Source organism: Halichoeres trimaculatus, unplaced genomic scaffold (genome assembly GCF_033239565.1).
Source record: "Halichoeres trimaculatus isolate MK-OKI-2021-1 unplaced genomic scaffold, fHalTri1.1 fHalTri1_scaffold_5, whole genome shotgun sequence".
Classification (NCBI taxonomy): domain Eukaryota; kingdom Metazoa; phylum Chordata; class Actinopteri; order Labriformes; family Labridae; genus Halichoeres; species Halichoeres trimaculatus.
In genome coordinates this window covers 4,779,157-4,804,332 of record NW_027437183.1, presented here as the reverse complement: position 1 = coordinate 4,804,332, position 25,176 = coordinate 4,779,157, and the positions used below count along the sequence as shown (strand labels likewise).

The window sequence follows — 25,176 nt, the reverse complement described above, 5'->3', positions numbered from 1 at the left end:
ATTCTACGTTGTGTTCGGGCTGGAAACTGTCAGTCAGATCTGGCAACCCTGAACGACAGCTAGCTAGCTGGACTGCTAGCTACAGTGGGCGCATTTTGTGATCAACTATTTATATTTAAGTAGCGTGAGGATTATTGAAGCACACCAGGCATAGTAAGTAGAACATACAAGTACTTCTAATACACATAAACCTTTCTTAGGTATCATTTTATCTTCAGTGTTCATTAGAATGTAAACTTCAGTTATAGTCATATTGAACCAGCCGGGTTAGCTCACATGCTAACAGTAGCCTAGCCTCGTAGAAACAGTAGATTTTAAACATTTTGAGCTCGATTCGTATCCACAGCTGGCTGAAACAATATATTTAGAGTTTGTTATATATTTTGTGCCACATTATGTCACTGTGCAGCCGATAAAAAGCCGTTAATATAACTTTCTGTGCTTTCTGCTATCTAAGCCAGATGACAAAGACAACCCTAACCCATGCTAACGATATGAGCAGTCATGTAAATAAGCATGGGGTATCCTGTAAACGGCTATATGAGTAATGCTGCGATTAAACACACATAGGCACAGCCGATTCAGGCGCTTACATGAAATAAACATACATGTAACCTTGTAGAATTAGTGTTTAGCATGTAAGTAACTTTCATGACTTTGTATGTCACTCTGGAAGCTACATTTCCACCTCTTAATGTCTCCTTTAGGTTTCCATTCAACCCCCATGGCTGTAAGGGAGGAAATGGTCCATGAAGAGATCTGGACACACATTGAGTGGCTTGTCCACCAAGGACATCATCAAGCACTGGAGCACAGATAACCAAACCAGTCAGTATCTTTGCTTATTACGTGATAACATGATGTTTTTCCTTGATATCACACCTTTACTAAGAATAACATGCTGTTGTGTGAGATTCTGCTCTTATCACAGCCTCAGGTGGACTTTGTGTTTTCATATTTCTCTTTTGAAGATAGTGTGGGTAATCTGATGTCAGTTTGTGTATGATGGGAAAACCCAAGTGATAAATGTCAGTGGTTCAAAGGTAGAAGAGAATAGAGACACAAAACCGAAGGCTTCAACTGGGAAATGTACAGTATTTTAGAAGGTACTACGAGGAGTAAACACTCAGCAGAACACAGTTGGGATGTCTTGGTGCTTAAAGATTGATAAATGGACAAGAAAGTATGACAAAAAAAAGTAACAACAATACATTTACTTTCTATGGTGCTTTTCAGAGTTCTCAAAGACACTTTATATATTACAAAAACAGATACGAAAAGACACACTGAGAAGACAACACAATGAAACAATGATTTGAGCATCAAAATATAAAAGCAAGTCTGAAGAGATAGGGTTTTGAGCTGGGAATTGAATGCGCTAAGGTCGGTGCAGGAGCTGATGTGTTTGGGTAGTGAGTTACAGAGGGAGGAGGCAGTGATGGTGAACGCTTCGAGTTTGGTGCTCAGTGCCATGGGTTGGGAAAGCAGGTTAGCGTCCAAGGAGTGAAGACTATGAGGCAGATTATATAGGGTGTTTTATGTCAGCAAAAGGATTTTGAACTGAATGCGATGGGAGACAGAGAGCCAGTGGAGATTTTGAAGGATAGGGATGTGACAGTGAGAATGGGTGAGTTGATGGGCAGATGAGTTCTTGATGCACTGGAGTTCATTGAAGACTTTTGATGATAAACCATACAAGATACTAATGCAGAAGTCGATTCTGGGAAGGCGTGTATCAGGGTTACAGCTGCCGAGAAGGAGAGCACTAGGCAGAGACGGCAACATTTTTGAGGTAAAAGAAGGCGGTTTTAGTGATGTGAGCAACATGGTTCTTAAAGGTGAAAGTGGTGACCAGACCCGGAAACTTGTGCGGAAACTTTCAAGGGGTTGTAGCAGAGTCCTGCACTGGGTCGGGTACCCATGGGTACCTGGATCTGGGTGGAAAAAAATAACATGCGGGTCGAGTCATGGGTTTTAGTTTGACACATCAAAGTTAATATAAAATAATAATAAATACAATAAGATAAAAACGTAAGTTGTAAGCTGGTTGTACCTGCTGAGCGTTGCTTAAGTCTGGACAGAAAGTAAGTCTACTATTACACATGTAAAGGTCCTTTTAAGAGATTAAAAGTTTAAAAGCATTAAACGTAAAAAACGAGTGATTTTACAGTTGTATGTGAGAAGATCACAGAGGGTTAATGATGGAGCTGAAGTCAGGCTTTTATTGGAAGAGTTGCTTTATTCAGGTGCGTTGTTTACTCACTGGCATCTGAACTATGGCGATATACCGTTCAATTTTCAGACAATATGACCCAAAGTGATTACTTTAAATAAGATTAAGGTTCGGGCTGCGGGTCGGGCTGTGGATCCTGTTTCAACGGGTCGGATCGGGTTGCGGTACTAATCAGGCTGATGCCTGGGTTTGCGATTCGGGTGCGGGTTTGAATGTCCCTGGGTCGGGGCGGGGCGGATCTTGAAAATTGGACCCGTGCAGGACTCTGGGTTGTAGTAGGGTTGCACGATATGGCCTAAAACCAATATCTTGATATTTCTATATCAAGTATATTTAATACATCCCCCTCCTTCTTATCCCATGTTCCCACTCAGTTTAATGTGAGTAACATTAGCTAAGCTAGCTCATTACCTCCGCCCAAGGAGGTTATGTTTTTTTTTGAGAGTTTGTCTGTTTGTTACTGTTTGAGTTATGTTGTTCACAAACAGATCTTGATGAAACTTTCAGGAAATCTTCTAAGGAAGAACGGATTCAATTTTGGAGGTGATCCAGATCACCGTCTGGAGCCAGGATTTTTTTAAAGGATTCTTTATCATTGTGAGATAGGGCCATTTCCATCAGATGTGTATATAACTCCACCATAAATGGTCGGATTGCTTTGCAAAACAATACAAGACAAGGTCACCATAATTTCTGACAGATGTAAAAGTATGATCCAGTTCCTGGCAATATTCTGGATTCTAAGATCCAGAATATGAAATTTGTACTGGGTCATCATAATTTCCAACACTGTCAGGTAACAAATTATTGTACAAACCTGCAACTAACACCAAATGGTAGCAGACAGTCTGCTGAAAGGAAGTATAACATTAAAGTCGGACTATAGTGTTGTGTGAAAATCACAATGTGCTTGGCAGAAGTCTGCACTCTCTGAGTGCTTTTCTAGCTTAAAGAATGTAGCGGGTTGACAGATTCTTTGACGACAACAGATAATGTTCACTAGCACTGGTTTATAGGTAGATAGTCACTGCTAACTTTTTGCAGTAACTATGAAATAGTTCCCAACCTTCCTACAGACAGAAAGAGATAGGAATCCATTTAACTACTGTGCAAAGCTGTTGATATAAAAATGGATATGACCCAAGTATACAATATATTGCAGTTTTACTTAGCAAAATTTGCTATTTTTGAATCATTCTCTTGTACATTTATCTTTTTTAACAACAATATTTGGAAAAAATGTATGGTGTAAATAATCCAGCTCTTTAGTCAATCACACCCATTCTGCCGGTCGGCTCCAGCAACCAGCTCACTATACATCATCATTGACTCACTGTACGTATTTACTGGTTGCTGCCTGATCCAGTAACTGCTTTGGAATACTGATGTTTGCAAATTTTCCTCTGAACCAGAGCCAGCCTAAATTTGCTTATTTGGCCGAGGATCAGACTAGGCGCCTCGTCTCCTCGCCTTTATAGTTTCCTAACAAAGTACAAGCTGTGATGAATGCCAACTCCAGACTGTTGTTGTGTGTGTGTAGGTGTGTGTAGTTGGGAGCGGTGGGGTTGCAAAAGGTGACAGTAGAGTATTCCAGAGAGACAGTAGTTGGAGACAGCAGCCTCTATAAGGTAAACAGGATCTCCTCCTGAAGGTCACGGGAGGTGCTTCTCAAGGCCCCCACAGACAATACTCTGGGTATTATTAACGGAAATGGCTAAGAATAGAGAGGAGCGGAGCGAGGTGGCTCCTCTGGCTCTTGTGTTGTTTGGGTTAAACAAGCCAAAACGGAACATCATCTTTAGAAGAGGGACTCCTCAAGCTTACATGCTGGGTGTGTCGCACTCAAGAAAGGCTAGAGGTTGACTTGGAGGGTCTTATCAGGCTCTGATGTACAACAGAGGCGGCTGTGGATTGCTTTTGGCTGTTTTATGCATGGAGTTATTCTGCTTCACAGTTTGGATTAGTAAGTATGACATTTTTTTAATAAGATCAGACAATTTTTAACCCCTCTGTTCTTTTAATTACATCGTTTTATAATCTGGTTATATATTCTTCTCATGTGTTTGAATAATGTAACCTGATCTTGCAGCAGCTTTGATTCATAATATTTATTCCTAATCAGATATGGTAAATGTAATTTTATTTCCCAGTATCACTTTCATAGCTTTGCTCATTGGTTTGCATGGACGCTTATAATGGCCTAATGCACAGAGCGATGTTGCAGGGATTGATGCTGTGGTGCACACTGTTTTGCAGGGCCTCTTTTGGTGGTCAGGTTCATTATGTCCGAGTTTGTAGAGCAGTAATGCTCAGCTGTAGCCCCCAATAACAATGCGTTTGTGTGTAACCATGGATCATTAGAGCACCATTTGTCAGGAGTGATGGGAATTTCAAGTTATTTTCATGTTTGACTATTGCCCGCAAGTATGAGAGTGAGAGGATGTGGTGGTTTTCCAACATTAGTGATGTTGTTAAAACAGTTTCTTTACTTTCACTTTTGGACAGTGATGTCAGACCTTAGCAGTGGTGCACATATTGCTGTGTTTCCTAAATTAATATACCCCCTCTGATACCGCGGCTACCCTGGTTGAGTCACCTCCTGGATCTTTAACACAGAAATATGGAAAATAGATCAAACATTTTCTATTTTCGTGCCTTTAGATATCAAATTCAACCCCTATTTTTTGTTCATATTTTCACACAATGGATGAAATAAACAGCTGTTTGATTTTGGAAGGTATTTCACAACCCTCCAAGGGGTCCCAACCCCCCACTTTTGGAACTCTGACGCAAAGTAGGGCTGGGCGATTATGGTAAAAATAAGAATCCCAATTATTTTAAGTGATATTGAAATCACGATTAATATACACAATTATTCATTTATTCAAAAACTTCAGTACTGATTTAAACACAATTTTAAAGAACCAGCAAGTGGCACTCGCTGTGGCTGCACGTGGAACACAGAAGAGCTATGAAGCACAGGAACTTGCATACATCTACACTGTGTGGCATATTAATTGTTTTTCTTCGATTATATTGTTTTTATGATTGTCAGATGGCAAAATTGAAATCACGTTTAAAATCCGATTAATTGTCCAGCCCTAACGCAAAGTAGTCAAAATTTTTTGTCATTGTAAACTCCAAATAATAATCATATGGTGTGTTTAAGCTATTGCACATTTACCCACTGCTAACCAAAGCTGTTGCTCCACTGCTAACCACAGCTGTAACTCCTTCATGCCTAAATGCTCTACCACCCGGATGTAAACATGCACAGCAGACATCTTGTATCACTGTGAGGTATAGCTATGTTGATCTAGAAATGGTGATAAGGGGCTGTGAGGAGTCTGAAAGGGATCTTGAAAAAGTCTCCCTTCTAGATATTTGCCTGATTGTAATCCACACTTCAATATGAGGTTATCAGCGCCAGTATTGTTGGTTACAGGTTATTTTAAATTGCTACTTCTTAGCTTCCAGTTCGGGTCATCCAGGACCAAATTGATCAATGGCACATCTAGGTCTCTATGACAACACCACGCCAGCTGACAAAGTTCAGTGGAGAGAAGAGATAAAACACAAAGATCTGTGTTTTTCTCTGCTGAAAACAATTTCTGTGATTAATTTTGTAGTGATGGTGGACACAGGAGCCTAACTGTCAGACAGAAAAAGGACGGAAGAGAGCTAAACAGGGGAGTGATACAGCCCGAGCTAAAGGCTAATTAGCCTTTAGGTCACAGTAGCCTAGAGATACATCAGAGCACCGGGCTAACATACAGCCGGCTGCTACGTTTGCTTGATGTCACGTTTCAAACCATAGTGCTTCATAACTGAACTGATAAGTCCCTTACCATCGCGCGTTGTATCCAGTAAAAAGTTGTCTTGAACAAAGAAAATTTGTTTTGATCCGATCTCCATTTGATTCCAAAACAAACGCACACATAGCTAAAAGTAATTTACAACAGTGTGCGGAGACTCAGGGCCACAAGGTGGCGAGGGAGTGCAATAAAAACAGATAGCATAGCATCTTTAAAATGACACATAACCTCACGACTGAAGCAATGTGCAACCTGCACAGACATGTTAATCTGTTTAGAGGGCCTGATGCTTGCAGTTCTAGCTCAGCTAACGTTAGCTACACTCAGAAGCATTTTTAGCCCCAAATATTTCTGTTTTTTTTTCTTTTTTTTATTCTTATGCACCAGTTTTTATGTTCCCTGCACCTTTACATTTACAACTTTAATCTGGTCTTGTGTCCTCAATTTTTTTTTTGAGCTCTGATTTTACACATCATAATAAATCCATTCATCTAAAGACGTCAGGTGTAAGAGTTGTTGAGTTTCTGCTGAATGTACAGAGCTTTAGCCTCATACAAGTAGCCTATGCACAGCTCTCACAGTGAAGTGAGATTTAACCAGATATTCTCCTGGTTTGGTTTGTGACCTTGTCAGAAAATGTAGATGTACATAATTTAGCTCCTGATGCTTTCATACAGTCTGGACTCCTGAGTTGGTGCCGGGTTATTAGCATCAGATGAGGGAAAGTCAAATCACTGTGTTAATTACTGTGCCCTCCAAATGAAACTCCAAGCTCAAATGTTTCTTGATTAGGCCAATCTTAAATGATTGTTCCATTAATGTACTCATTTGTTATGTTTATAGCTTGCATACATTTTCAAGCCTGTGTGGTATTTTTTTCTCTCATGGTGACACGCCATTTATCCTTGAGACGAAATTAAAACGCCGACAAATGAACGTTATTAATATTGGGTTGACGGCTGGTTTGTCATGTTGCCAAAACATTTGAAATGCTGTTTTCTAAAAGCAAGATTAATTGTGTCTGTTTAACAATAGTTAAATCAATAATAAGCTCGCCCTCTCTGCGAAGTCAATCAGGTACGTCTTTGTCACAACACGCAGGAATCAGCATTTCATTACTCCTTCAAACCAACAGCCTGCCCTGTTCTGATGCTCTGATGGATGTCCTCGTTAGTTAGCTGTGTTGTATTGATTTGTGGTTCACATAAAGGTTGTTCATGCATAAGAGGGAGGGAGATTTTCAGCTGCAAACTAGCTTGTAGTTTTTAATGATTGACTGTGTCACTGTTTTTCTTTCTGACACAGATAAATCATGATCCCCATCACCGAGCTGCGGTACTTTGTGGATACACAGCCAGCCTACCGCATCCTGAAGCCATGGTGGGACGTCTTCACCGACTACATCTCCATCGTCATGCTCATGATCTCCGTGTTTGGAGGGACGCTGCAGGTCACGCAGGACAAGATGATCTGCCTGCCCTGCAAGTGGGTTGTCAACCAGACCTGCAAGAAACACTTCAACGCCACTTATCCCAACACATCAATCTTTGAACCTAAAGGGATTCAGTACAATCTGGATCGCCACCAGTATAACTATGTGGATGCTGTATGTTATGAGAACAGATTGCACTGGTTTGCCAAGTATTTCCCATACCTAGTATTACTTCACACACTTATTTTCTTAGCTTGCAGCAACTTTTGGTTCAAGTTCCCACGGACTAGTTCCAAACTCGAGCACTTTGTATCCATCCTGCTGAAATGCTTCGACTCCCCATGGACAACAAGGGCTCTGTCAGAGACGGTGGTGGAAGAAAGCGACCCCAAACCGATGAAAATGAACGGCTCGATGGACCACAAAGAGTCAGTGATCAGTGAGGACGTCGAAGCAAGCGTCCCGATGCTGCAGAGGACAAAGACACGCTTTGAGCAAGGCATCGTGGATCGAACAGAAACGGGAGTTTTAGACAAGAAAGAAGGCGAACAGGCGAAAGCTCTGTTTGAGAAAGTGAAGAAGTTCCGCATACATGTTGAAGAGGGAGACATCGTGTACAGGCTGTACATCCGTCAGACCATCATCAAAGTCATCAAGTTTATTCTGATAATCTGCTACACAGGGTATTACGTGCATGACATCAAATTCAGCGTGGACTGCAAGGTGAACATCGAAAGCCTCACAGGTTACAGCGTGTACCGCTGTGCTCACCCTTTAGCAACACTTTTTAAAATCCTCGCCTGTTTCTACATAAGCTTAGTGGTCGTGTACGGTTTGATCTGCATGTACACGCTCTGCTGGATGCTTCGCCGCTCTCTGAAAAAGTACTCCTTTGAGTCCATACGAGAAGAGAGCAGCTACAGCGACATACCAGATGTGAAGAACGACTTTGCGTTCATGATGCACATGATCGATCAGTACGACCCTCTGTACTCCAAACGCTTCGCCGTGTTCCTCTCCGAGGTCAGCGAGAACAAACTGAGGCAGCTCAACCTCAACAACGAGTGGACGCTGGACAAGCTGCGGCAGAGGATCACCAAGAACTCTCAGGAGAAGTTGGAGTTGCACCTTTTCATGCTGAGCGGCATTCCAGACACAGTGTTTGACCTGATGGAGCTGGAGGTGCTCAAACTGGAGCTAATCCCTGACATCACGATCCCCCCAATCATCGCTCAGCTCGTCAACCTGCGAGAGATGTGGCTCTACCACACGCCGGCAAAAATCGAAGCTCCTGCTTTGGCTTTCCTGCGTGAGAACTTGAAGTCGCTGCACATCAAGTTCACAGACATCAAAGAAATTCCTTTGTGGATCTATAGCTTGAAGAATCTTAATGAGCTCCACCTGACGGGGAACCTCAGCGCAGAGAACAACCGCTACATCGTCATAGACGGGCTGCGGGAGCTCAAGAGCCTCAAAGTTCTCCGTCTGAAGAGTAATCTCACTAAGCTACCTCAGGTGGTGACCGACGTGGGCATGCATCTCCAGAAGCTCTCAATCAACAACGAAGGCACCAAGCTGATGGTTCTGAACAGCCTGAAGAAGATGGTGAACCTGACAGAACTGGAGCTCATCCGCTGTGATCTGGAGCGCATACCGCACTCCATTTTCAGCTTGCACAACCTGCAGGAGATCGACCTGAAGGACAACAACCTGAAGACCATCGAGGAGATCATCAGCTTCCAGCACCTTCACAGGCTCGTCTGCCTTAAGCTCTGGTACAACCAGATCGCCTATATTCCCATCCAGATTGGCACGCTGACCAACCTGGAGAAACTTTACCTGAACAGGAACAAGATTGAGAAGATGCCCAGCCAGTTGTTTTACTGCCGCAAGCTGCGCTCTCTGGACCTGAGCCATAACAACCTCACCTACATCCCTACAGACATCGGCTTCCTGCAGAACCTCCAGTACCTGGCAGTGACAGCCAACAGGGTGAGAACTTACTCTTCTCTTTCATTTCTGTTAGTTTTAAAGACCTTTAAAGTTTGTTTGCTTCAGAAATATTGATTTCTGTCTTTCTCTGCAATACAGATCGAGACCCTACCCAACGAACTGTTCCAGTGTAAGAAACTCCGCACTTTGAACTTGGGCAACAACTGCCTGCAGTCTCTGCCGTCGCGGTTTGGAGAACTGACGGCGCTGACACAGCTTGAACTAAGAGGAAACCGTCTGGAGTGTCTGCCCGTGGAGCTGGGCGAGTGCCGACAGCTGAAGCGAACCGGCCTCGTGGTGGAGGAGGACCTTTTCAACACCCTGCCCACAGAGGTTAAGGAACAGTTGTGGAAAGTTGACAAAGAACAGGCTTGAACTGGTCTGCGTCTGCGAGCGAGGACAGATACTGACACTGGGTGAACGCCTAAACGGTCCCAGAGGAATGCTTGTAAAAGATGATAGTCCTGCTGTCGTGTACTGCCAGTAAGGTTGGGTATCGAGAAGCAGGGACAGAATAGCAGAACAGAAACTATGAGCTCCTCATTGTTCCCTTTAACTTTCTCATAGTAACCAAGTAATGCTTATTAGCAATAATGTAGCAGTGACGTTGTGATCCAGGGCATGTTTACGTGTGATGTCTCTCTTGGTGAAGCTTAAATATGCAAAACTTTGGGCAAACATAACTTTGCACAGAAAGTCCCTCCTCTCCATCTCTATTTCTTTTAACAAGTGTTTTACAAATGAGACGAGAGGGTAAACTCTCTTGAGGTGCTTTTCAACCACAGGAAATTTACCCTGGAACTATAAGGTGCTTTTCCACCAGAGGAACCAGGGCCTACATTTAGTTCTGGGGTCCACATAAGATGACCCCAGCTGTGATGGACTTGGTTTAGTGTGAATGTGTCTCTGCCAGCTCCCGGTGTTCCAGTTTAAAGTAGGGATGCAACTAACGATTATTTATTAATCGATTACTCTGACGATTATATTTACGATTAATCGATTAATCGGGAAAAAAAGGACGAGAATGCGTAATTGTAAAATTTGCAAGGCTGGCTGATGACTATTGTTTGCTTAATTATATATACAAAGAAACAACATATTTGAACATAATTGAACTGACCAGATGCTACATTTATAAAGTATAACAAATGACATGAATGTGTTGTTACTTAAAGAAAAAACAGTTTGGGAAAAATAACAGATAATATATTATGTCATCAGATTAAGAACTTAGTGGGCCAAAAAGACAAAGAAAATAAAAAATGTGTCCTCAATCTCTTCACCTGTAGGTCAGACAGTTCACCCCCTCTGCTCTACCACTATCTGTAGCAGCTAACGCTAATGCTAACTTTGGTTTAATGAACTCCTCATGGTTTTCAAATGGGGTAACAATTCAATAAAAAGACTAAACTAGTCCTAAAAGACAACCCATGCATTCCACAACATACGAAACGTGTCATGCAAGGTCATTCTTGTCAATTAACACGCTGTGTGCTTTTACACAGTGTGAAATTCTCCCAAACTCTGAATTTTTTTGGTCTAACAGCTTCTCCGGCTCTGACATTATTCGAGTCTTTACTTGTTTCTCTCAGCTGCTGGCTCGGCTTCTTCTCCCCCACGCTGGTCTGTTTACATGTGACACATACAGCCCTGCAGCCCAATCTAACCTAATCTACACTCCAGTCCAGTACGTGTTGGTAATGCACCTTCAGCTAGTTGCCAAACGCTAAATAATCCAACAAAAAGGAAGGAGCCAAGTTAACTGAAGACAAACTAATACAGTAATGGCGCAGCACAGTGCATCAACTATGGAAAAACGTCAATGCTTTTTCTAATCAATTTTATCAATTTGTCATTACAGCCCTAGTTTGAAGAATGACCCTGTAAACTGGAGACCTTCAGCTGAATGTGTCAGTGGATATTCAGTTTACAACAGCTAGGAAGGCCTCCTAGCTCAGCTTCTTAGGTGTACATGTGAGATTTTCTCATTAGATGAGTATTTAACGATTATAAACCACGTTTGACAAGGAATCCCTTAAAAGTCGTTCATCAAGTGGCTCATTACTGCCCTCTGCTGGCCTGGCAGTGTTTTGCAATTACTTTTATTTTTTTCTTCCATATGTCACTGGCCTGATTTGCATAATCTACTTGGTTCTTTCGGAAATGCAGACAAGCAATAGGCTAGAGGAACCATGTAGTACCTGGGAATGTTTTACTGTGTTTTGTTTTCTGGTTGAAAAGCACCCTCAGACCCCCCTGTCCTTAAGTCCTGTCAGATTGTAGCCATCACCTGCTCCTCTTATGTCAAGTCCGCAACCAACTCCTACTTCCAGCTGAATGGTCAAGATTCATGAAAATCACAACTCATTGTGGGTTTTTTTCCACCTTAGAATTCAGTCGTTTTAATATCTTCAGGCGATCGTAAAGGAGTTTGTTTCGAGTGTGAGCTGAAGATTTGAGTCTTGGTGGAGCACAGCTTGAAGAGGAGACAGCTCGGTCCTTACATGGAGCGAGTTTGGCTTCTTTCTGGCAGAGTGTTTGACTTAAGGCAAAGCAATTACTCTACAAGATGCTGTAAGAGTCTAACAGATCATCACCTCAGAACAAATATAGCGTGCGAGCGGAGCACGTTATCAGCTCGATACCCAGCCCTTACTGTCAGTACACTGCTCGGGGAGAAGGATTATTTCTCTGGCTATGCTGCATCCACATGTTTGTACTAAATTGCACAAAAACACAACGAACAAATATGGAGAAGGAGCTGAAGGTGTAGAGAGAGATGAATCATGTTTTACACGGGAGGACACATGGTTTTTGCTGACGTTAGGCCTCGGTATCCTGGTTAAAATGTACCCAAACCTTAGCTAGATTTCCTTTTTTTCTTTGGAGATAATGAAGTAACACTGGTCTGCTGTTTGCCCTGATTTTTGAGTTTTATTGTAGAAGTAATGAACTTTTCTTTCATTGAGGATATTTTTAAGCTTGGCCAAAAGAAAATTCAGTTTGATGAACAGAGGATGACTTTCATTTTCTAAGCATTTGTTTAATCTAAAAAAAAAAAAAAAGGAGTGGTTCATGTGACTATTTTTGCATCTTAAAAATATAATTTTTCATTTTTTTTCATCAAGACACTGGTGTTGATAGGATATTGAAGTCCAGTAGTAGTGGGTAGTCACTTTCTGCCATTAAATAACATAAAATGATGCAGCACTGAGGCACTGTTTACACGTCAACATCTCAACCGAAAACACTAAAACGCAGTGAGGTAAAAAAAACAGTGTTTACACTGAAACACTGTAGTAAGCATGCCAGGCCTGTAGGCGGTGCTATAACTGTCCAGAACCTGCTTTTGGTAGATCTCCACCAAAGTAGAGTTGAGCCCATCATCTGGTGAACTGGTAAATGTTAAGTGCAGAAGTGTTGCTACAGATGCACATTTTGTTCAAAGACAGTCAGCAGATTCAGCAGCACGTATGGGCTTGTGCTAGCTTACTGTTTACATGGCAACGGTGTTGACAGAGTTTCCACTCTGGAGGTTGTTTTCAAATGTTTGCACTTCAGACTGGCTAAAACGCTTTTTGTGTAAACGCCAGGCCGAAACACAACAAAACTTTTGCGTTTCACCCTAAATCCGTTGTTATGTAAACAGACCCTGAAAATCACAGCTTGAGAAAAAAACTGAAGAGTTCTGGGAGGAACTTCTGCAAAATTATGAACAAAATCAGATTAATTTCTGCCTCCTTATGTCAGCAGAGGGAACAGAAAATTGAGTAATCAGGTAGTTCAAATAGTAGTGACTATTGAATAGTATATTTGCTTGGAATGCCCATTCCTGGTTTCAACACGATTTGTGTAATAATACCACCTTGGTTGGTTAAAGCTATGGTCTATGATTCCAAAACACAGTTTGGCTGAAGAGACACATTTGAAAAACACAGCCCCCTCCCCTCTATGTTCCAAGATCCCGCCCTCTAGCTCAGCTCGTATCGCCCTACCTCGCCTCCTAACAACACGCCCCCTCTGGTAGAGCAAGAAGCCCGGCGGTAGAAAATGTAACATCCCCCTTGTAACACACGGTGGTAGCTTTTTCATTTGGACTGGCACCAACAAAACCATCAATTAGCGAGAGGAAGTGGGTCTGCTGATGCCACTGCCAGCCGATCAGAGCAGAGTCTTTACCAGCTCAGTTTACAATGCTAAAGATACATGACTAACTTATGCTAACATCTATTGCCAGAGCAAGTCAATAGCCAGTATAGGCACAGACTAACCAGAGTTATTTAGCTGACATCTCCCACTGTGGTAAACAAAGTCATTACCTGTTCAACAGAAACTCAGCTGTCTCGGCGTCAGTCTTCAGTCCCAAATCCCTCTGCTTTTTCCACCAGTCGTACATTTCTCCGATATTTAGTCTCCGTTGGCACCTGTATCGCTCATGATTCTTCCTTGCTTCAGCCTTTTCCACAAAACTTTATCGTTTTCTTCCCTTCGCTGTGGAGGGTAACAGTAACAGCTTCCTGGTTTCGGTCTTCTCCGGCTCCATGAGGCTTCAGTAGCTGAGCAGCTAGCTGACGTGAGAGGGGTAGTGGGGAAGGACGAGGCGCAATGGTGTGGAGCAGGGGAGACAGGGGCTTTATATTGCGTAGATCGGACCATAACGGCCTCATTAACGGGGTTATTAATAATTACCAAGCATCCAAATCGTAGACCATAGCTTTAATGTTTGAAAGCAGCTCGAACTGTAATTCAGTCGACACTGTAAGAAAGACAAAAGGGCCGTAACTTTCAGGTCAGCTGCCTTAACTTCTATTAAATCCTCTTGCGTTGTGTCTCTTCGTCTCTTGTGCTGAAACACATGACTGTGTTTTGAAGCAGATAAATGTTTCTAAAGCTGCACTACACTCCTTCTTTCTGAAAAGTGTCATTTCTTTCTCCTGACTTCTCCCATGAGGCCGTAGGAAAACATAAAGCTGCATGTGTGTGTGAGTGTGGTGTCTCTTTGACTCTCCTAACCAGTGTTGTAGTGAACTGCTGAAAACTTCTGGAGAGTGAAAGTCTGAAGGGCATATTCAAAAATATTTAAACTCTTAGTTTGAGATTTAAGAGTTGTTTTAACTATCTGGAGCTTTTTTTAATGAAAGAAAGTTTTTTATTTGTCTCTGTTAGAAACACTCACCTCTTATTGAAACCAGACCCTGCCAGGGATGTACAAGAAAAAAAAGCTGGAAATGTTATAAAAGAGTCAAAGTTGAGATAAGATAGTCTATATAATTTATGATTTATACACTGAAGTCCATGTAAATGTTATGAGAACATTTCTCTTCTTGTCATTTATTACAAAGTTGACTTATTTTACATAATTGGAGGAGTATCTGGATGTTTTTCCTTTTCATCGTGGGTTTTATGGGCGTCTGTAATTTTCAGATCAGGTCGTCTAATTTCTATCATTTCTTTCTGTGGTTTTAAAGTTTGATCATTTGTTTAATTTTCTTTTTTCTTCTCAGAGAGTGATGTTTTCTCTTCTTGTGTTTTCCCACAACAAGCAGCATGGTGCTGAGAGATATATGTGAGATCAATGCACAGTTCTGATTCAGCACAACAACACAACGGGGCTGCTCTTGTTTTATCCCCTGGGAAAGAAACCCGGTTTTTATTTTCATGAACACAAAACTTGGACAGTAGCAGTAGAAACTCAGATAACCCTGACTAAAAGCATAGATATAGTCTAAGCGATGTACATTTATTTCAGTAACATGTCGAACTATGCTATAATGTGCAATATTGCCTTTATTTAAACCATGTCGAGGTTTGTAGTGCTGTAGTTTTCTCACTTGCACGGGCGTCTTTTTGTCCCTCTGACTTCACCGACACGATAGAGTCATGAGAGGATGTTTGGTCCTAGAGAGTCTGCTTTTGCACTGTAGCTCCTCTCCAACAAGATACAGTTAGTGACACAAATACTGACAACTTAATGTATTTAACAGTTTTTTTATGAATAAAAAGGTTGAACTTAATGACTGCCAGGCATGAGATTAAAATGTTTGCTTTGGAACTACTCTTAGGAAAACTGACTCACCTTTATGAACTAAACTCACACTCAGAAACCTCAGCAATCCAGCGCCGATGAAGACAATCAACCATTCTTTTTAAGAGCAAACCTTGTGTCAAATCTTCAGTACATGGCCAGTACACTCGTATGTATTTCTAGAAAGCGGTAGAAGTATCTTAGATGATTTGTCTCCCTCTTATCCCTAACTCTTGTGTTTTCTGTTTCTCTTCATATTTTTCATTTGACAGCTATTACAATGATTAAAATCTAACAAAATTTCTCAGGACAACCAGCTAGCACTCTTCTGTAATGAGTTTATTGCCTATTTTTATTACATCTGGTATTTTTATTAATTTAAACAGTTGTTTTATACAGTTCCAGTTTTATATGCATTTCTATACATTCTTTTCTAGTTTGGTGTATTTAATAATGGCTGCTGGTTTAAAAACAAAATGTGTGTTTAAAGAAACCACTGGGTTTTACCTTGATTCAGCATTTTTTGTGTGTGTAAGTTACACTGTATTACTTCTGAATACTTTGTCTTTGTTGTGTTTAGTACAGAAGAGAAGTGTGTATGACTGCAGTCCATGTGTGTGTGTGTCTGTATGTTTACATATAAGACTTTTCACCCTGGTGTTCATCTTCTTTTTCTCCTCTTGAAGTCTCTACTTCTGGGTACATATTCCTCTTTTTTTCCGGTGTTTTCCAGTGTCCAAGTCAAACTCAACCATGTACTAATTTGACCTCATGAAGTATTGAGTAACAACATGTTTCCCATTAATAAGGAACTCATCTGTATTGGGATGAATCATGTGACAGTATTATGTTTGAACATGTGTCCCATCCTCTCCTGCACACTGTCCACTAGAAATAAAATAAAATAAACTTGGTCGAAAAGTCATGTCTTGTTTTCTGTTTAGCTGGTGCTATATATCTATTAAGTATTACTATATAAGTACACATAAATTAAGTTACAGTTGAATTGAATATCAGGCAAATTTAGAAAACTCTAGAAAGAGAACTTTATATTTTATCAGTATGTAACAAGGAAGCTGATTTAATTATTTATTAGGAAGTAATGTAGAAAGGGTGGGAATATTTATAGTTTGCTTCTTTCCACTACTTTTTATACATGTACAGAAATTAAATGAGATAATTTACTTCTGTTTATTTTTTATTTGATTGTTTAATTAAAGTTGTATCTGTTCTGACTTAATGTTTGTAAGATTTAAAGTTTACTCTCTTCTTTTTCATGTTCGAAATAAACAATTCAAAATAAAAAAGGTTAAATTTTGTTGGAAAAGTCATGGTCATATGATTCATTGACAAAATAATAGCAAATTTTAATATATCTGGCTTTCTTAAAGCTTTTTTAAAATGTTTCTTACATTTGCTTTGATCACATTTTGCATGTGAACCTAATGTCTTTATAAAAACACATTTATTTATTTTTTTTTTATTTTTTTTAATGTTCAGCATAGAGAAGGTTAATGTTATGGAAGCCTCTGTCAACAAGGTCAGTCAAAAAGAAAAAAAAAAAAGAAAACTTTTCCCACTTTATTATTTATTTATTTATTTATTTATTTATTTATTTATTTATTTATTTATTTATTTATTTATTATTATTTTTTTTTGGGGGGGGGTAGTTAAAACTAATTTATTTTCAAAATATATTTGTTTATGTATGGATTTATTTAGTTATTTACAAGTTAATAAGTATGAGCAAACAGAAAAAATTAAATTAATTTTTAGGACTTTTTTTTTTTAAAGACTTCTAAAGAAAACACAAAAGGTCTGGCCTTAAAAATATATTTTTTTCTCTTTTTTTTATCTTATATTCTTTTTATTTATTCTCTGTATTTTGGAAAGTGTACGGTTTTTTTGTGTTACCTGGTAGAAACGGGATTTCTCTTAACGCCGTTAGGGCGACTGTTGAATCAAAGCGGAACCTTTCTGCTGCGGTAGTATGCTGCTCTAGACCGGTCATATTTCTCCGACGCACCTTTCCCTGGACGCACCGTTTGAAATGGTAACTTTTATTTTAACACATTTCCATTAAAATTCGTCGGAAATTTACACAAATTACTCTCAAAAATATAATCAAATAAATTATATTTACAATGACATGTATGCTGTCAGAAAAACTAAGTTTTGTCAGGAGAACGTGTCTGTATTTGTAACCAGAGTATCATGCTAAGCTAAGTAATGTTTATGAATCGGTTTCATTGTAGTTAACGAGTCTTTAATGATGTTATTCTTTTGAATTTGTTCAACAGGCTGTAACTCTCCACACAGATCTGGGAGATATCAAAATTGAATTGTTTTGTGAGCGAGCACCAAAATCATGTGAGGTGAGTTTCCTACAGTTAGCACTACACTCTGGATACTCAAAGCACTGTAAAATAAAATATGGGACAGGGAAAGGATTTATGGTTTCACTATATTACAGACCCTGTTGTGATAAAGAAGCTGTAGTGTCTCAACACAGACTGACGTGTCTATATTCTCCTAACACTGCTGTGAAATATCTGTTTCCATTTGCAGAACTTCCTTGCTTTGTCTGCCAGTGGGTTTTACAATGGTTGCACTTTCCATCGAAACATTAAAGGTTTCATCGTTCAGACTGGAGATCCTACAGGTAACTTTTATTTTTCCACTCACTGCATTTCTGCACTGAATTATGGAGTTTTCTGTCCTCATCTGTTTGTTATTTTCAGGCACAGGTAAAGGAGGAACAAGTATATGGGGTCGCAAATTTGAGGACGAGTACAGTGAACACCTGAAAGTAAGTAGCAACTGAATCATGCTTGTCTTGGTAGTAAATAAATGTTCAGTCTCTAATGTCTGTTTATTTTTTTTTCAGCATAATGTCAGAGGAGTGGTTTCAATGGCGAACAATGGCCCCAACACCAATGGCTCCCAGTTTTTCTTCACATACGCCAAACAGCCTCACTTGGACATGAAGTACACCGTGTTTGGAAAGTATGCAACATGAGTATAACAAATTTAGAAAATTGACTTTTTAAAGCTATTACAGATTGTATGTAGTGTTTCTTTTTCATTTCTGCTGACATACTAACTTCTTTAACACGTAGGATTATTGATGGCCTGGAAACTCTGGATGAACTGGAGAAGCAGCCCGTCAATGAGAAGACGTTCAGACCTCTCACTGAAGCCAAAATTAAAGATGTGACTATTCATGCCAACCCCTTCGCTGGATAAACAGCTTCTTTTTTACACATGCAGAGATGCTTTTGATATGTCCAACACCTCAGTTCTTACAGTGTAACTCATCTTTTTGGGATGGAAGATTAGACATTTGTGTGAAAACCCCTGAAATGCTTAACTGCTGAGTGTTACTGTGTTAATTCAATAGGCTGTGTAAATACTGACTGTGTTTTGTACAAATTAAACTTTTATAATTTTTCTGTGTGTGTGTGGATCTCTTTTTGTGCTAATTTTGAAGTTTTTATTTTTAAAAGACAACGAGCTAAACCGGAGCAGAGTTGTAGTCCTGTAATCATGTGAACTACAAATCAGCATGTGCCGCTTACGTCAGTCTGCGTCATCACGAGTGGACGACGAATGTCACGCTGGCTGTAACTCGCTCGTTCATACAAACTACACGTAAAGAGCACAAATATGGCTTCAGGTGATGCTTTTAAAGTAAGTTTCATGTGTCAACCTTTGTCTTGTGTTGTTCTTGATTCAGTATAATCTAAATTACGCTAACTTAATTTATTCCGTTCATTAAAGTCGTAAACCGCCGTGTTTGTACCCCAGGTCTCGTCCCTAAAGGGGAAAGTAGTCCTGATAACTGGAGCCAGCTCAGGTATCGGAGCAGGAACCAGCGTCCTGTTCGCCAAACTGGGAGCTCTGCTGGCTCTGAACGGGCGGGACGTGGAAAACCTGAACAAAGTGTCCAAACAGTGCACGGAGTGTGGAGGAGCTGAGGTAACAGACTCTGAACGGGACACTGTGTCACTGACCGCAGCACAGACATGAAAACACAGGTTCAGAGTTACAGTAGGAGTCTGACCTGACATACAACATACAGCTTAAAAAGACACTTTGACAAACGTTTTACCTTAAGGTGTACAGAAACAAATTTTGTTTTTCTTTTAATGTTAAAAAGAGACTATAGTCGCGTTCACGTTTTCACCTCTTCTGCATTATGGAGATGTGTTGTACATGAATGCTTCTGCTCAGAGTCTGCAGATGTTTGACAGTCTGTATCTCTGTGTGTGTAATTCTGACTCATCACTGTACTTTATACTCTTAAATCAGATGGACTTTTAAGTTCACGTCGTCTTGGATATTGGTACATGTTAATTTACAAAGCCATTCTTCTTTTTCCAACTCTTTTCGTTGACATATTTTGCAATTGACAAACATTTGTAAAGGACAGTAGTATAACTCAGAGGTAGCAGATGAACAAACATGTCCCCATCTCTGGTCAAAACCAACCAGGGATATAACACAATTTAACACTCAATCAGCCGCCCACACACACACAAACGGACACATATCTTCAAGGGGGGTTGTCTAGGGAATGTGCAATCATTAAAAACAACATACCAGTATACCAACACATAGTAAAGAATATGTAAATGATAGTTCAACAGATGCCATGGAAACGTGGAGAAATAAAAACACATTCAAACAGAAAATGTATAAACCAAGGCTGTACATTTGTGCACACACGAATGTTTATTTTCTGTTTCTGTTTTTCTTTTTTCTTCCCCTTTCCCCCTTCTTGTTTCTTTTTTTTTTTTACTTTTAAAATTGTATTCTGTTTGTTTTATCTTTTTCATTTTTTTTCTCCTTTTTTCTAGTTTTCTTTTGAGTTTTTTCTTTTTACTTTTTTTAACTTCATTTTTCCTCCTTTTTCCTCTTTCTTTTCTTATTTTCCTTTTTTCTGTTACTTTTTTCTTTCTTTGTCTTTTGTTTCTTTTTTTTTGTCTTTGTCTTTTTTTTCTTTTTTTTTCTCATGCTGTTATGATTTTATTTTTTATTTTTCCTGTGAAGCCCCATGTGATTTTATTCAATGAAAGGTGTTATATTAAATACATTTTTTTCAGTGATTTTCTATGTTGGACATGAACGCAGCATTATAAGGTTATATATTAAAGAATAAATATGTTAAATAAAAAAAAATACATTTTATTTTCAAATAAATTTATATTTTTTACCACAGAAACCCAAAAAGTACAGAACATTGGTACTGTTGAGTACTGATTGCCAGGTACCAGGCATTGGTACTGTATCGTTTCAAATGTGAAAGGTACCCATCCCTACATACACAACATCGAAAAGGACAGTGAGAGTACATAATTAGATAGGTAAAACTAAAAGTACAGGGGAAAGGACTCCATGAGCTTTGAAATGCACTAGCAGAGCCTTTAAGTGCAAACCTGAGTTTTTCAAGTTTTAGATCATTAAGAACTTGTTTAACCCAGCAAGCACAGGATGTAGGACTAGTCTGGTCTTCCAGTTGAACAGGATCAATCTTCGAGCCATCCAAGTCAAAAAGGCAAGATTCCTGGCTACCTGTCCTCATTACTAATCTTGAAAGATGGATTACACAACCTGAGATCGATGAGCTTTTTGAAGTTAGATAAGTAAGTAGGTAAGGCCTTTAGGCTTTCTGCTCCCTTTGCGTGGAACAATCTGCAGACTGAATTTAAACTGCAAAACTTTGTGTCTCTGAATGTTTTGCTTCTGGCGGGGGACCATCAGACAATGTTTCAAAATATGTAAAGAAATGTCAGCTCTAAGAACATATTTTCTAACTTTTATTAATTTTTCAATAATTATAACATTTGTTTAGAACAGGAAATTACTAACAAAAAAGCCAGACACACACAGGTAGGTTGTTGCAAAGGGGAGAAGGCATTCAGGGCTCTGTCAGCTAAGGTGGGATCCTCCTTTCTTACATATGTAGCCAGTAGTTAGACAGGGAAAGAGCCTCAAAATTCAGTTTAGTGTTTTTAGATCGCTTAATAGCAGGTGAAAACCGCCAGGCCATCATAGATATGACATCATCAAGCTGAAGTTGCAGCTGTCACACAAGGTGCAGTTAGCTACAATCAGAAACTTGAGAAGTCGAAGATTATGGCACTTTGTGTGTTGGATGTTCAGGACAAATTGTTATAGAAATAAAAGAAATAAAATAAAAATGTAAAAAATTATAATAATTTTTCCTGGGACAGGATATTTCTGTACCATCCAAATATCTGTGCCTTCATTAAGGTGAAAAAAAGAAAAAAAACCCCTCTCTGGTCGTATCCTAACGAAGCCCCTCTGTGTTCAGCCTCTGCTGGTTCCTGGAGACCTCACCGATGAGGAGACAGTGAAGAAGACAGTGGAGCAGACCCTTGCCCACTACGGCCGGCTGGACGTGCTGGTGAACAGCGCGGGGATCCTGGTCATGGGCAGCATCGAGACCACCAACCTGGCTCAGTATGATAAGGTCATGAGCATCAACGTAAGGTGGGATCTCCAACACCACAGAGACGTGTCATATTTTGTGTTTCCAGCAGCAGGAGAGATGACTCCCAACCTTCGTTTCTTGTTCCAGATCTGTCTACCACCTGACTCAGCTCTGTGTGCCCCACCTGATCAAGACCAAAGGCTCAATCGTCAACGTGTCCAGTGTGAACGGGCAGAGAGCAGTGAGTGTTCAACAGATCCTGCTCCGCCTTTAATTCTCCACAGAGTGTCTAACTGTGTCATCACTGGTGTTTTATCTCTGTAGTTCCCCGGCGTGCTGGCTTACTGCATGTCCAAGTCCGCCATTGATCAGTTCACCTGTTGTTTAGCTCTTGGTGAGTGTTTTTACCTCCTCTCACGTTTTCTTCAGGGTGGTTTCACTCCTGAGTATAATTAGTGGAGTTTTTTCTGCTTTCACAGAACTTGCCTGTAAGCAGGTCAGGGTGAACTCTGTCTGGTAAGAGTTTTTAACACAAGTTATAAACATGGACATACTTCAGGTTTCAAACTTTGAAGTTTTTTCTGTTGGAAATGATCCTGTGTGGTGCACTAAAGTTTGTCTTTCTGGTCCTGCTGTGTCTCCTCAGCCCCGGTGTGATCATCACAGAAGTCCACAAGAGAGCAGGACTGGATGAGGCGCAGTATTCTCAGGTAACAGGTCGTATGTTTTCACCTCATTGCAAAGAACAGAGATTCATTGACGGTCAGTTGAGTGAGGCTTTGAACTGTGTTGTACAATGAAGTATTTTTGTGGAGTTTGCATGTTCTCCCCGTGCATGCATGGCTTCCTCGCACAGTCTAAAAACATGCTCATCAGGTTAATTAATCACTCTAAATTTTCTGGAGGTGTGAGTGTGTGTGGGTGAATGGTTGTCTCTCTTTGTGTCAGCCCTGTGATTGGCTGGCAACCAGTCCAGGGTGTACCCCACCTCTTGCCCAATGACAGCTGGGATAGACTCCAGCCACCTGTGACCCTGAAAAAGATAAGCGTTTCAGAAAATGAATGAATCAATGAAATGAAAATGAAGCCCAAAAAAAATCCTGAAGATCCTATCCCTTCCCACTCAAAGTGTAATACAGTTAAGGAAGATTTTCAAAATAAAAGACTCTATTAAAACAATGTCTGTCCACACTCACTCACCTTGAGGCTTGTCCCCGCTGAGTCCCTCTCACTGTCAAACTGTAAAGCGCATGAGGGCTCTTGCTAGGGCTGCACGATATGGCCAAAATCTCAATATTTTTAGGCTTTATCTCAGTACAGGATATATATCTGGATATTCAGATTTCTCCTCTAAATCACTATATTAATGTTTAGTCCAACCCTTTGATGCATAAAATGACATCAGTATAATGATTCAAGCAGATCTTTCAGTTGGATTTGCAAGAAAAAAAGGGGAAATCTCAAACAGGTAGTGTTTGGCAAACCTTTTATTTTTTAAACCAAACTTTATGTAGTTACATATTTTTAGTTCCAGTAAAATAATTCATTCAGATTTATTCAACTGACTGATTTTATTTCATTAAATATTATATTATATTATATTATATTATATTATATTGTAATATTTTATATCATATTATTTTAATTTATATTACATTGTATTATATTATATTATATTATTTTATATAATATTATATTATTTTATTTTATATTATATTATATTATATTATATTATATTATATTATATTATATTATATTATATTATATTATATTATATTATATTATTTTATATTATATTATATTATATTATATTATATTATATTATATTATATTATATTATATTATATTACTATATTACAGTTTGAAAATATCATGAACTAAAGTTGGGGATAATATTACTTTCACTTCCATCAATCAGCTACCTGGATAATGTTGGTCATGCTGAAAGGACTTCAGTGACTACTGTCTTTGAGCCTGGGGTCTGGGTGAATTGTATTGGATTTTACTTTGTCTTCTTATAATGTCCTAGCTTGCGGTATTTTGGTATTCAGCTGTAAAATAGCATCAAACTCGTCTGCTGTCATGCTTCGAGCAGTGCTCAGCTGAGTGCTGTGACTGAATGGCAAGCAGGGGATGGGGGAGGGACAGAGTATGTATTATAACGTATATTACTATTAAAAAACCACGACCTGGTGACCTCAGGGCTCCCAGAAGCTCATATGATGATATAAAAACTGATGAAGAGGATAACATTTAAAAACTAATTTAAAAAAATAAAAATAAAAAATAAAATCAATTCTAAAAGATACCAGCAGCTAATGCAGACTTTATTTTTTTTGGTTTTTACTGATTGCCAATCATTTTTACATGTTTAGACTGCCTATTGAGAAGCACTATGTTACTTGTATGGGAAATTTTTATAAATAAAGTATTGTTATGATTTTCATTACTTTAAAATCAGTGTGATATTGGCTCTATTTTTTGTTTTTTGTCCTCATTTATCAGCTGAATCCTGGAGCAGCTGAGAGACACTGCCTCCTCCTTATTTTTTTTATTTCTTTCAACATCTTGTGTTTTTTTTTTGTTTTCCAGTTCCTTGAGAAGTGTAAGCACACGCACGCCCTCGGCAGACCCGGGGAGGTGGAGGAAGTGGCTCAGAGCATCGCTTTCCTGGCGTCTGACGCTGCTAGCTTCATCACAGGAGTGAACCTCCCCATCGATGGCGGCCGTCACGCCATGTGCCCCAGATGAGCTCTCGGAGTTCAAAGTTGCAGAAATACAAACGTAAAAAGAAGAGATCTGCTCACGTAGGAAAGGTTTCAGACTTTTATTGAATTACCTGAAGAGTCCTTGGACTCCGTTCACTCAGCTTCAAACCTCTGTGAGTACATGTACCGCTGCAGTTAATCGATGTGTGATGTAAGAAATCCTCTGAGTTCACTGATTGGCTGAACCAACCATTAATGCTGCACCTTTGAATAAGACGTGAAGACAGTAAATAAAGATTGGACATACACTGATTTAAAACAACACAGACTGGAGAATCTTTAAAGCTCGTAGAAGTGTTGATACCTGGTTTGAAAGTGGAGAGATAATCAGGATTTAAATAAAAAACGTCATTAAATAGAAACCAGCCGACGTAATACAGGCTTCATAATTAGAGACATAAAGTTTCCGACTCTTCAGATGCTACAAAGAATAATGAAAACATGAAAACATAAT

At 39.6% G+C, this 25,176-nt stretch overlaps 3 protein-coding genes across 3 annotated transcripts; all 3 read left to right on the top strand.

Annotated features, from left to right (window-relative positions):
- Positions 1–41: 41 nt before the first annotated feature.
- lrrc8ab (leucine rich repeat containing 8 VRAC subunit Ab) lies at positions 42–10,471 on the top strand. The gene is made up of 4 exons (XM_074670247.1): positions 42–153; positions 708–828; positions 7,354–9,472; positions 9,572–10,471. The coding sequence occupies exons 3-4, from the start codon at positions 7,361–7,363 to the stop codon at positions 9,845–9,847; spliced, it is 2,388 nt and encodes a 795-aa protein (XP_074526348.1). The 5' UTR covers positions 42–153; positions 708–828; positions 7,354–7,360; the 3' UTR covers positions 9,848–10,471.
- A 7,004-nt stretch (positions 10,472–17,475) lies between these two features.
- Positions 17,476–18,948, top strand: ppil3 (peptidylprolyl isomerase (cyclophilin)-like 3). Its single transcript, XM_074670863.1, has 6 exons — positions 17,476–17,550; positions 17,798–17,872; positions 18,066–18,159; positions 18,239–18,306; positions 18,385–18,503; positions 18,617–18,948. Exons 1-6 carry the CDS (start codon positions 17,548–17,550, stop codon positions 18,741–18,743), a joined length of 486 nt encoding a protein of 161 aa, XP_074526964.1. The 5' UTR covers positions 17,476–17,547; the 3' UTR covers positions 18,744–18,948.
- Positions 18,949–19,064: 116 nt separating this feature from the next.
- Positions 19,065–25,138, top strand: LOC141790269 (3-oxoacyl-[acyl-carrier-protein] reductase FabG). Its single transcript, XM_074670027.1, has 8 exons — positions 19,065–19,187; positions 19,305–19,475; positions 21,835–22,013; positions 22,102–22,195; positions 22,279–22,348; positions 22,434–22,470; positions 22,601–22,664; positions 24,547–25,138. The coding sequence occupies exons 1-8, from the start codon at positions 19,164–19,166 to the stop codon at positions 24,703–24,705; spliced, it is 798 nt and encodes a 265-aa protein (XP_074526128.1). The 5' UTR covers positions 19,065–19,163; the 3' UTR covers positions 24,706–25,138.
- Positions 25,139–25,176: the final 38 nt, after the last annotated feature.